The sequence below is a fragment of the Cygnus olor genome, chromosome 3, assembly GCF_009769625.2.
Source record: "Cygnus olor isolate bCygOlo1 chromosome 3, bCygOlo1.pri.v2, whole genome shotgun sequence".
Taxonomy (NCBI): domain Eukaryota; kingdom Metazoa; phylum Chordata; class Aves; order Anseriformes; family Anatidae; genus Cygnus; species Cygnus olor.
Genome location: NC_049171.1, coordinates 23,271,786 through 23,285,732, shown reverse-complemented (window position 1 = coordinate 23,285,732; position 13,947 = coordinate 23,271,786). Strand labels below are relative to the sequence as shown.

The 13,947-nt window shown below is 34.6% G+C and overlaps 1 protein-coding gene across 5 annotated transcripts in view; it reads left to right on the top strand.

Moving 5' to 3' along the window:
* Window positions 1-13,947, top strand: part of CSMD1 (CUB and Sushi multiple domains 1) — a 1,148,093-nt gene that overhangs the window by 1,031,834 nt on the left and 102,312 nt on the right. For all 5 annotated transcript variants that reach the window (XM_040551456.1, XM_040551454.1, XM_040551453.1 and 2 more), the window contains 2 exons: window positions 4,495-4,683; window positions 8,888-9,034. In XM_040551456.1, the coding sequence (XP_040407390.1) occupies window positions 4,495-4,683; window positions 8,888-9,034 (336 nt within the window). The remainder of the gene's footprint in view (window positions 1-4,494; window positions 4,684-8,887; window positions 9,035-13,947) is intronic.

Sequence of the window (13,947 nt, the reverse complement as noted above, 5' to 3'; positions counted from 1 at the left end):
GAGCAGCTGAAATCAATGGTATTGTTTAGCCTTAAGAAGAGACTGAGGGGAGGCCTCATGGCAGCCTGCAGCTTCCTCACGAGGGGAGCGGAGAGGCAGGCACTGAGCTCTGCTCTCTGGGGACAGCGACAGGACCCGAGGGAATGGCATGGAGCTGGGACAGGGGAGGGTCAGGCTGGATGTTAGGAAATGGTTCTTCACCAAGAGGGTGGTTGGGCACTGGGACAGGCTTCCCAGGGCAGTGGTCACAACACTGAGCCTGTCAGAGTTCAAGACGCGTTTGGAAAACACTCTCAGATGTAGTGTTTGATTCTTGGGTGGTCTCGTGTGGAGCCACGAGTTGGACTCAGTGATCTTTATGGGTCTCTTCCAACGCAGGAGATTCTATGAGAAAATCTCATCCTATTATCATAAAAGCAACTTTCAAATCAGGTACATCTTCTAGCAAATGTTAAACTTTCTTTTTTCCCCTTCCTGCAATCACTGTTCTTACTTCTGGCGCACTGTTTCTCATGGTTTTTATAGTTCTACTGCTTTAAAACTAGCAAGATAATAATATGTTTTTTAAAATAATGGGTTAGCTTACAGATGGAACTTTGTATATTTGGAGGCCAATTAAATTATAAGTTCTAATCATTTATATCACACCAAGACCTGTGTTCAGAAGGGTTTAAAATAAGAATGACCAAAAATTTTTACACCAACCTACTGAGGTTAGGTTGGAACATTCCAGCCTGCACTTCCTACCAAGTAACAACAGTAAAAGAAACAATTGATAACATACTGGATCAGACCAGAAATCCATATATGCCATGTTCCATCTCTGGCAGTGGCGGATAATGATATAGCAAAGAGCATAAGATCATTGCAAGTATGAAGTAAATTCAAGACTTCAAAAAACAGTGTCTAAGCCACTCACTTCTTTGTATTGTGAATCCTGTAGGGCTATTTCTTCAATGGATTTATTCAATCCCACTTTGAAATACTGCAAATGTTTTAAATACACAAATTTTTGTGGATTTAAATTATGTAATTATTAAATTATGTAACATATGAAGATATTTCTCCTTTTGTCTGTCTTGAACCTTTAACACCTGCTGTTTCTACTTCATGTCTTGTAGTTCTTCTAGTGGAAAAAACAGTAATGAGTTGTCCTCTATTCACAATATTTATGGCATTATTCTACAGACCAGAATATATTTCATACCTTTAATAATTTTTGTCACCCTCCTCAATACCTTTTCCAATTCTACTTTATTTCTTTTGAGGTGATGGAGTATAGAACTGCATTTATACATTACTATCTGATCCTAATAGACTTGGAAAAATTGCTACTTGCCATGTAATTTGCATTGTTTTTCAAACTAATTTTCTGACTGTCTTCTTGTGTTTCTGCATTTTACCAACTGTAGTTTGTGATTGTTTATATTATCTGTATTTGGATCAGGTTCATATTTTTGAAAGATGTCAGAAAGCTTTTAATTCTCCTGAGCTGTGCTGTGTCTGTCTACACTATGTTGAGGTAGACACATACATTTATGTGATAGAGAGCCAGATTCTAGAATGCTATATACAAGACAAGTCTGCTGACACATCTAACAGGCAAGAAAAATCAGTCTCTGTGACCACTTGTACATCATTCTGAATTAATGATCTCCAGATCATTAAGTTTTAAGAATGATGTGTTTTCTGCCCCCTTCTCATTTGCACAAATATATTTATCCGTATCTGTTTTTATACATTTTTGTATCCAAGTGCTTTGTTAGTAATCATCTTTGTAAAGTGTGTAGGATTGGAGCAGAAAAAACACATGCTGCTCTTCCAAAATTTTTACTTACTTAACCAAAATAGCTAGTGAAACATGACATGAAACATGTTGAGCTGACATTGTAAGATGTGGTAAAATGGCAAATCGGACTCCCTTCTCTACTGAAGAGGCAAGGCAACTTTCTGCAGGTAAGAATTGGTGCTAATGCAGTGCAGAGTCCTTAATGAGAAAGACACTGCTGCAGAAATTCTGTCTGTTTCTCACCACTTCCCTCTCCCCCCCATCCCTGCCTTTTGTTTTTATTTTTGTGGGTGTTGTGGCTGTCATTTGTACCTTCCAATTTTACGTCACATTTTCACTATATGTGGGATGTTTCAAATACCCTGGATACATGTTCTTTATTCACTTTTTTAAGCCCTTAAACCGGTTCTTCCCAGCTTTCAAGGTTGCATTCCTGTGGTGATCAATAGTTGAACATTTGTAATTTGTGTTTATACCTGTGGAGCCTATGCTGCCATCCTGTCCTTATATTCTCTTTCTATAACTTTATTTACTTTTTTAATTGCTGTTAGGGAAGGGTAGAGATGTAAATTAAAGCATGATGAGCACTGCACAGCAAGAAATATTCTTTTATTGGTCACAAAAAATCACATGTTTATAAAACAGCTACTTGACATTCGGTATAAGGTAGATATCTCTAATCTGACTGATGAAAATACTTAAATTAGAGAGGTAGTACTATTGTCCTAGCATGGTAATGATATTTATGAATAAAAAGTGAAATCATAGGTGGAGAAATCAATAGTATTAGAGGTAGGTCAAGAAGCTTAGTCATGCCTTTATCAAAACAACCAAATCAAATTTCTCCAAAAGTCAGGTTAGATAATCTGTTTCTTGGTATGAGTGTTATGCTATCTTGCAGAAGGACTTTTCTCACTTCCCCAACACACTCAATTACATGTCATTGTGTAACGTAAAGATCTCTGTTATTTGCTTTTGTTTTTCTGTAAGCCTTGTCTCTATGTATGAATTCAAGCAAACTAACAAATAACAGTATTCTGAATTTATATGTGTAGTTATATGATTAAAAATGAATGTTAAATAGATCGCTTATACCCTCCAATACGCCTGGAGCAGGGTTTTTTTGTTTGTTTGTTTGTTTTACTGTTTTTCGTATTATCATGCCAAACCATTTTACAATAGCTACTTATAAAATTCACAGGATGGACTTATAAATAATAATTAAATATTTTCTGGGGCTGAAGTGTTTAAATCCATGTTTGTTTTCACCTGTTGTATGTGTAACATAAAGAACAGAGCACTGTGGAGTTTATTTTTATTCCATTGACAATTATTGATTGATAATACTATTGGAAAATGGACATGTCCTTTGTTTTACAGATCAAGGTGAAACAGTCTTGCTGTTTCAGTATCTCACTGTCTCAATTTTATGTCTTTAACCATATGAATCTTATAAATGTTCAAGTCTAGCTTCCACCCTACTGATTAAGTCATGTAATCAGCAACTAAGGTATACCCAGGGAAAGCTGGTGAGTAGTCTGTGATAATGGAGAAAGTGAGCCAGCAATGGCTGCTGAAGTGAGCATTACCCATTTGCCACATCACCCACCTGTGCATCCAGCCAACTAAACTATAAAGGAGCAATACACTGTCTCTCATGCCCCTGAGTAACTGCTGAAATGTCTCTCTCATTATTAGGTACTGTGATATATCTCTTGTGAATGGTTGAGGTTGGAAAGGACCTCTTGTCCAGTCCTGTTTTCCAAAAGTTTACAGCAAAATTCTTGGCTACAACTGAACCAAAATTTCATCTCCAAGTCTGAAGTCTGTAAAAGGCCAACTAGGGGAAACAGCCTGCTTTTTAATGTTTGTTTCTGATAGTTATCTTTTTTTGTTCTTTGGTTTTGGTTTTGTTTTTTCCCCTGGACTATGTCTATTCCCACATCTATTCCCCTGATCATTTTTTTTCTTTTTTTTTTTTTTTTTAATGTTACTCAGCTTTCCAAAATCCTTTATTTTACACAATTATTTGGATACTTCGCCAGACAATTTCCAGGAATGTATATATATAAAGATATATTTGTGAATCTTACACAAAAATGTAGAGAAAATGTATCAGACCTCAACAGCAAACAGACATGAAGATGTCCATCCTGCATGAGAGGCAAAATATTAAAGAAAAAGTAGCCAACAAAAGATTATTTTAATCAAAACCAGTATTTAGAATATAAAATTTTCAACTGTTTAATATAATATACAGCTATTTAGTATAGTCATATGCAGAGATCATATACACCGTTGAATACAAGGTGAAATAATAGTAATAATAATAATAATAAATAGATAAATGATAAATATAAATATATAAATAAATAATAAATTTTACTGGGACTTTTACCTACATATGGGAATGATCACACCAGTGTATACAGACCTCTTGACTGTAAACTCTTTGGGCTGTGACTCTTTGGTCATGTTTCTGGATGAATGTTTTATTAAGATTGATGTTCCGTTTCATAAATGCAAGGTTTATAAAGCTGATTCTTGTTTCTGTTTGTACTGACAGGAACATGATTTTAACATGTTTTTATTTGGAAACTGAAACTGAAGTATATATATCTAAAAAGTATTATAACTATTTTTTTTAATGAAAATACTTTGTTTCATTGCTATTCTTATTTTTCTTCTTATTGTATCCTTTCTAGCACAATGTCCAGCGAATGAAATCCGTACAGAATCGTCAGGAGTGATCCTCAGTCCAGGCTACCCAGGCACATATCCCAACTCTCAGACTTGTTCTTGGACTATAAAGGTTGATACAGGATATAACATCTCCATCTTTGTAGAAATGTTTCAAAGTGAAAAGCAGTTTGATGAGCTGGAGGTATTTGATGGTAAGAAAGATCCAAATTCTGTCTTGCCAAGAAAGAACAGATATAAAGTCAAGTGGGTCTTGATTTCCAACTGTTGGTTTCATTACACAGCAATACATACGAAATCTAGTCCAGTATTTTTATTACTTTTGCTTTAAATCTAAGTCTGTTAGTTAATGAAAGTTTTTTATAGATGCGGTCAAGAGGCTGTTTAATTTTGTTTGGTATTGTTAGAGGAGGAGCAATAAGCAGCTTTCCTATTAAAGTCAACATCATGCAGTTTTTCTGTACCCTTGGAAATGTATGAAGGTGTCTGAAAGCAGAAGCTAACATGCTGTTTTGTAATGAATTGTTTCTGGGAGAGAAATATTTGTGGGGTATAATTCCATTTGTCCAATTTTGTAAAATTATTTAAGTCCAAATACTCAAATTTGAGTCCAAATACCCACTCTACTTTTTCCACAGCATAGCAGAACCACTGCTGTATCTTGTTTGAATATATCCATATTAAAGGATTTGGCCATCTGTTTTAGGACAAAGAGTAGAAAAATGACAAAAACTCAATTTCTAGAATGTAGAAGCATTTCTTACTTCATAGCAGTAACCTCTCAAAGGGCCCTATTTAATTAACAGTCTATTCTTATTTTTCTGCTGAATTATGAGCTTATTGCCACTTGTTCTGTTCTCGTTGATTGATGAGAATAGCTGGTCCCTGATAGTTCTTTAATATATTTTTATTCATTTGGAGACTGTTATCACGTCCTCCCTCATTAACCAAGAATATATGATAACTGTGATAGAACTGATTAATATTCACCATGTAAGTTTCATAACATGAAAAATATTAAATGCTCATATGTTTTGAAGTATTTTTCTCTGTGCATTCTTACTAAGTAACAGGCTTTTAGTGTCTAAAATTATTGTTAAAATAGTTTCCTTTTTTGATAACAGCATTCAGAAAAAGAAAATACAATATTTTTCATTCTTTTAAAAATCCTGGTTCATTAGTTTTGTTTTTCCTTCATAATGTATTTGTTGGTCTGTGTCAGGTTAGTGGAGAAAATAGTCTGAAAAATCTCTGTTTTCCACCACTCTATTTTGTATTTAACATCAAGGCAATGTGTAGTATGCAAGTATGCCTGGGAACTTTCTAGTGATCTGATCACTTTGTTTTCTTTTGAAAAAGTCTTCTTAGATTGCTTAATGCTCCTGACAAATAATTTTTTTTCTTATGCATTTAAATGTAATGAAATCAGATTGTCAATAATAAATCCGAGAGAAGAATTATCACAGTTCCTACATTTTTAAACATTGCCATTTCATGACATAGAACCACATTCTTAAAAATTCATCTCTAGCACAGCTTCACAAGTCATTTTTTCTACCACCTACCAGCAAACTTAAATGAGAACGATAATGGCATATTTATAACCTCTCAATGTAGTGCCATGTAGAGATTCCTGAGCTAGCTCTCAACAAGTTGATATTTAAATATGGCACATTGCAGTGCCTTGCAGAGATACTTGTTTGTGTCCCTGTGGCCACATTAGCAATGTGCTTTGCTAGGCTAATTAGTTCTACATCTCAGCATGATGAAGCTAGTTGGGGCAGAAGGCAATGCTGATGTGGCTATACTGTTTCCAGTGATGGATATAACTCAGACTAGCTCGTTCAGAGCTGGCTTAGATATTTCTCTGTATTATTAAATTTTGCAGATCATATCCCAGAACCTTATGTGGTCTAAAATAGCATAGCTTCATTTAACTTACTATAACTGGTCTATTTACACCAGGTAAAGATATATTCTCAAACTTCACATAGAAATGATATAAAAATCAGCAAGAAAAATTTTAGAGAAATAATATTTGCTGAGGTATAGGCTTCTGATGACCTTATAAGGCAGCTTTGGAATGCAAATGAAAATAGTGACTATGCCTAACTCACCACATTGAAAATTATGGTGCTTTTGCAGCTGCATGATGATCAGGATAGACATCCCATTAATGAAGCCACCCTGGTCAGCTGAGAACAATAAGCACATTAGCAATAAGCACATTAACCCTTTCTCCATTATCAGTCAGAGCCCTAAGATATCCCATCTAAACCAAAGAAGCCATGTATGTACCATGAATATAATTATTAAAGGCTTTTGAACTTGAAAATGCTGTATTCAGTCTGCTAATACTGAATAGCATTTGTTTAATTTGTTTAATACACAAACTGACTTTTTTTTCCCCAAAGAAGCTAACATAATTCTGTCATTGCAATGAGACAGCAATGCCAACTTTTACCTAACATTCAGGAAAACATTATATGACAGGTCAGCACCCTAGAAGTTTAGTATATTTTTCCCTGTATAGACAAATTCAGAAATAATAATAAAAAATCAAACTCAAGAATACCTGCATCCTGCTATTGACTTTTCTGAACATCAGCTGAAGAGCTGTCTGCTTTGGTAATGTCCAGAAGCTGAAACTCAACTTAAGGAAAAATTAAGACTCATTTCTCTGATCTCCCAATGGCTAAAAAATGTGGTGTGGCTATGTGGTATGTGGTGCTGCAATCTAATTTCACCATCTCTAGTAAGAAAAGATTATCTCCTCTTTATATGTAGTAGATCTTTATTTGTAATTGTACTCTTGCAGCCCTTTATCTGAGAATTTCTGAACTGTAACGGTACTTTATGAACTGACTAAATTGTATTAAGCAGATTTTACAATGCCCAGGATGAAGCAAGAGATGAAGCAAGAGAAACTAAATGGATTGTCATGTTATAAATCATTATTTCAAGCAAAAATAGGAGTTGACTTCAGCAGTCCTCACTGTCTATCTTACACTGCAATCATCAGACACTAACTCTAACAAAAACCACAAACAAGCCACAAAGAATTTTGATGAGGGCAACCTGTGCCTAAAGCTATGTTTAATTGTTCTTATTTTACCTTATTTACGGTTTATTTATTAATATTTAATTATAGTGTTGTCATTATGGTGACTGAAATGCAGTTCTAAAGCACTGGGATGTTGTCTTATTTTTTATGGTTTTCTGTGGCCTCCCTTTTGTACCTGAAACATCCCAAACAGAAAACTTACTTATTTTTTTACTGGACTGGAAGGGGAGAATGTTGACAGCAATTGTATTCAATTTTTAGGTCTCCTTGGATCAGTTTTATTTTTATGCTTTCATGCAACATAAGAAGAACTGATCAGGCCGCAGCTGGTCAAAGTCAGCAAAAATGAATGAAACGCCCTCTTTATTTGAAATGTCTGCTGTGACCAAGATAATGTTGGTTGAACTTGGCTTTCCAAAACTTGAAAGACACAAAGTAAACGGCATAGTGAGCATATGAAAGGGAGGAGTTCAGCTGTAGAATAGATAACCTTCATGTTGAGGAAAAGGATATTGATTTTTTTTTCCCTTTCATTATATGGCGTTGTGTTATATTATCTGCTCCCAAATCATTACTTGTTATTCTAGAGGTTTATTGTAATGAAGATATCAGTCTAGTGGCAGGACACACATACTTTTCAACATCCTTTATTCACCATAAATTAATATTTTTTAACATTGAAATGATACTATAATAATATATGATACTATACTAATGATACTATATAATGATAATGATACTCTAATAATATTTTAACAGAACTGAGTCCTAATATGTATGTATTGTGAAGTCATAGCACTTGTATGTATGTGTATTCCCCATTGCAACTGTGGTGATTTTATACGTGACAGGTACTATTTAGGTAATATGTTCACTATGTAATATGGTGGTGCTTTAAATTCTACAAGCTGCACAATGTCAAGAAGTTTATAAATTTGCTTCCAGTCAGTAGTTGAAAAGGAGCTTAAATACATATTAGATAAAAAAAGGACAAGGAGCAGAAATGTGACCTACTACAGAGTAATTTCTGTAAATATATACATTAAAAAAAAAAAATAAGGTTTCCAGTGATTTTTTAGTGTTTATGGCAAAAACACTCATTGTTTTATATGTCAGCTTGTTTGTATCTGGGTTTCTTATGCTGCTCTCCCATGAAAACCTAAAACTGAACAGACAGTTTAAATAGAGATCTGTTCATTATTTTAATGGCAAAAATATGCCATGCTATTGTTCCCTTAATATATTTACATTCACAGCTCAGTTAAAATATGGAAAGGATTGCTTAAACTGCTAGTACTTTAAAACTTCAATGTTTTCTTTATTCATCTCTTAAGGTTCTTCAGGGCAAAGCCCTTTATTGGTTGCTTTAAGTGGAAATCATACTGGACAAATGAACTTTACAAGCAAAATGAATCAGCTGTATCTTCGCTGGTCAACTGATCATGCAACCAGTAAGAAAGGATTCAAGATCCGTTACTCAGGTAACTATTAATGATTTCCATTAAATCATACTTTGTGGATTAAACATACTATTCATCATCAAATTAAGACTTGTTATATAATGTCTGTTTCTCTGATTATAATACTTTATTATAATGTATATTTTGATGATGCATAATCATCCTGTTGTAAATTCAACACAAGTGCAGAACTTGAACTCTCTATTTCCTCTGAATTTGCCGAAGATCTCCGGAATAATATTTCCCCAATGGATACTTTCCTCTGCAACCTGCTATCTTGTCTTATCGGACCTGGAGCAAGGCCTTTGAATTTAATGGGAGTGATAACCCTTAGATTCACAAAGAAGTACTCATGAGGCAGAATATCTGACCCCAAAATGTTATGCAGTACTCCAACTGCAATTTATCATACAATTATTAGGCTTATAATTTCCTTAAATTGCAGTTAATTTCACAACTCTTATTACTATGTTTGTTATGTAAAAATAAATGGAAAAACAGGAAAAAAAGTCCTTCACTTCTTGAACAGGCAGCATATGAATCTGGTATTGCAGTGATATGAAAATATGTAAATAGTCTGTCTAAATAATGTCCTTGTTAAAATTGCATCTCTTACTAAAAACAAAACAACAAAAATCAGTTAGCAATATTGCAGTACTGGATTATACTCTACATGTAGAGATATAGGTTCTTACTCTGCTTGCAGCCTCTTTAACATGTTGTCACACATACCCCTTCAGACACAATGCTCCTAAGAGGCTTGGCTTAAGGATCACTTACATGTTGTAAATAGAGAGAGAGGTGATAATTACTCTGTCTGTTGTTAACATTTGCTTTTTCTGTGTTTGGACTTGATTAACAACGTGTGAATGTGTGAGTGTTAATTTTGGTGGATAAAAATTGTCAGTATAAATTAAGTAGAAAAAAGAATACTGAGGATATTTTAGAAGAATGTTTTACCAAGCATCATATATATCCCATTTAGGCATGGTAAACAGATGCTAAGTGGCATGACATTTAGGGAGATGATTTGCACTGAGCTTTCTCCTTTCCTGTACCATCCATGCATTTGCTGCCTAATCTCTGGAAAATTTCTCATGCTGCTGAAAGAGAAGATAAGGGTTAAATTCAAGTACTCAGAACAATAACATGATTATGGTTTGAGAGCTATGAGCAGTTAGTAAATGGACAGGAAAAAAAAAGACATGTTAGTGAAAGCATTATCTCCATCTTTCGAGCAGTATTTGGAGTATTACCAAAGACAAACTAAAACTGGAGGATGGGGAAAGGGATGTTGTTTCCTAGCACACTGGAGATTCAGTTAGCTTTTCATAAGGAAAGGGCAATTGTAGGACTTAAGAGATGAATTGAGAGTGTGGGAAAATGAACAGAGAGAATCTGTCACAAGAAAACTGTCAGGTGACAGTGAAGAGGGTGGGCCTTCTATCTTGAATTTGCAGTGAGGAAGCAATATCAGGGTTGCAAGAATAGAGATCATGTAGAGAATTTATTTGGTAAATACCAAATTATTTAGGTGACTGATTTTTGAGGAATAAGAAATTATTTTACACCTTTGCATGTACACAAAACATGTTTTGCTAGGCTCAGTTCATCAGTTGTTATGGCACTAGCAGCAACTAATAATACTATTTGGGAGCTGGAGAGAGAGATGTAATCCTTATGGCTATATTTTAGGAACAAACAACTCTTTTGCTTTTTCTGCCTCACTATCAGTCAGTGCCTGGATTTTTTCTCTAAACTTCTGTATGTTTTACGTGAGATTCAATGGAAATAATCAGCATGAAAGAAGAGTAACAGTGAGTGGCAGCATAAACAATTGGATTTGAATCTTAATGAGGGAAGGCAACATCATGAGAGTAGGAAAAATACAAGATCCCAAAAAGGCTATTGATACCATGGCAGCTGTGACTGAGCCAGCAGGCTTCCTCATAATGAAGAACCTATTGAAATGAATTACTGCCACAACCCTCCCCTTCTTCTCCAGCTATGCCTGTGCACACAATTTTGCAAATTGTAGTTTTGTTACAAATAGATTTCATTTGTAGATATAAATTTTCTTCATTTTTTAAAAAGTGCTAGAAGCTTTCAGAGAAATACTATTTCCTTTAGCATACAACCTTACATGTTGAAGCTATTTGTCTAAAGTTACGTGCATGTTTTCTATTTGTGGTTTCTTTTTCTTTTTTTTTTTTTCCTAAATATTAGTATAAAAGAGCTAAGGCATTACAGCAGAGACATTCTTTTAAGGGCTTTGACACATTATGGAGGTACTAGAATAACCTTAGTCTAAATAATACTTTTCCTAATTGCACTAACTCAGATACAAAATGACCTCTTTCCTAATCTAGTGAGTATCTGTATAGTATAATGATAGAGGAAGCATCACAATTGGGAGGGAAATATAAAAAAAAAAAAAGACTAAAACCAGATGCAAATAATAATAATAATAGTAATGAAAAGTTATGGCATACCAAGAGGGTTTTTTTTTTTTTTGAATGGTTGTTGGTTTTTCTTGTGGTGCTTGAACTTGACTTTTTGGTGCACTGTGGTTCCACCAAAACTTCTGTTCACTACAGATGGATCTGTGAATGCAGAAAGAGGAACTTGCTGAACCCAAGCTAGGAAACTCACTCAATAAGAGATGAATCTGTGCAATTGCTGTGACAGATACCTGCGTAACCTTTGGTTTTGTTTTTCTTCAATAGTTTATTACTCCACATTAACATCCCTAATTAAGCAAGCTAGCACAAACAATGTAAATAAAAGGAGAGATTCTTTTTATGTTGTGATAAAAGGAATGAAAGTGCACTACAGCTGTAATTCTTATACTTCTGCACAGTACTTGGCACACCTGCCAGAGACAGTGATTTGAGAAGCAGAGGGGTGCTTAGCTTGCTACTTTGAAAGTTTACATTGTCTCTGTAATATCTACAGGCTTTTGTTCAACTTTTGATTGTCCTTCAGGAGTAAATAAGGCAAGTGGTTACTTAGTTAATTTGTAATTGGCTGCCAATATATATTAAAAGGCCACCGTGTGCATCTATTTTATCTTTATTCTGCTCTTGTAACCTTACCTGTTATTGCAAGAAGGTGAATTCTTCACCACTGGTTTAATCTTGTTTTTAATATTTGTACCTGTGCAGTTTCAACATGTGTTAACTGTTTCTGTTTCCTCTCAATTTCACTTTAAAAGCAAAGACTCTTAATTCATTTGGTTTTGTCTTCACAAGTTCCAGTAAGCTTTTAGAGGTGACAGAGGATTTGTATGAAGAAGTTCATCAGTTAGTTTCTTCCATGGTTTCTAAAGTTTTAGGTGGTGATTTACTTTGTAGTAAATGCAGCAGGAAAGTCACACAATGAAGGTTTATATGGTACTTTTAATCAAGAGCAATGCAAACAGGATCATTTATAAATGTTGAACAAGCAGTAAGAAACTATGTACTATAAATAGCAGGTTATTTAAACAGACATTTTATTTTTGAAGAACCAGGCATTCACGATTTTACCACTAAAGAAGGAATAGGTTTTTGGAAATTTACCTTGCTGTTTTCATACTGTTTACGCAGTAGATGACATTAGACAAAACACAAGTGAAAAAGAACGGTGGCCCGACCTTTTTTTATTGTTCAGTGGAGTATTGCTCTCCTTTTTGATTCTGTACATTTTTAAGTGAAAAGCAATATATGGAATGGATGGTCCATTAATTAAGGAACAGTTTTAGTAGTCAGAAGAGTTTTGTTCAGTTTTCATGTGTGACCTTACCTAATCATTTAAGCCCATGTCTAATTTCTTATCTATAAAGTGAAAATGTCTAAAATGAGGAGGATAGTAAACCTCTGCCTTGTTGGATATTTAAAGAATAACAGCACTAAAGCAAGATCCCCTGGTAATACAATGATGAAGACAAATTTCCAAAAGGGAAAGTTAGAAGGAAACAGTCGTGTAAGCCGTGACTTTTATCTGTCAAAAAAAAATCTAGGATATAAGCTAAAGAAAGGCAACATGGGACTTGAGGGAAGGCTTTTTGTTTATTTATAATTTCAAACATCGGACAGTATTTAACTGATTATAAGTCTGTCCTTGGTACAAGTTATTGAACTAATGATGAAAGATGCTGCTGGGAAATTAAGTCCTTTGCTAAAATAAATTCTTGGGTTGATGTCACATTATTTACTACAGGACTGAGATTTACAAAATCATCTCGGGGGGCATCCAATTTCAACAAATTTTTATTTGGAATTCAGAATTTTTTAATTTAGCATCCCTGAGTCAAAGTGCCTTAAACAGTTTTGAAAAATCTCAGCAGAAATGTTTAAATGTTCCAGCTCTTCAGAGAGTATGTTTTGTGAAAGGAAGAATATGGTACTGCAGATTCAAAATCAGTGTTTATCTGTGCTGCTGTCTACACACCAGCTGGGTAGTGATGTGTGATTTAGCCAGGCAGTTATTTCCCTGTTGGTCTTCAGTTACAAGTGACAAATGGACGTTGTGATTATAAGTGAGCTGTAAATATTTTGTATGTTGCCTTGCAAAAAAACATTGCTGTTTAAGAGGCCTTGAAAGAATGGGTATGCTATGTCATTTGGAAAAGTAAATTAAATTTGTAAATGTAAAGCTACTTCAAGTCAATGGAGCAGCTACTCTGTAGTTCACTTTTTGTGGTAAAAAATAAATAAAATTGTCATTCCTTGATGAGGGCAATCCTATGTCATTGCACCTATATCAGCAAAGCCTGAACAGATCCAGAACAGATCCTCTCAGAAACTGGCTGTGAGGGAAAACAGCATTTTATCCTAGTGGTCCTTGACACAAGGCTGCAATATTTTATGAATACTCTGTAGAGATTCCTGCTTAAGCCCAGAATTTTAACTCAGCTGATAGTGGTTTTACATTTCAGTCTGACATTTTTCAAG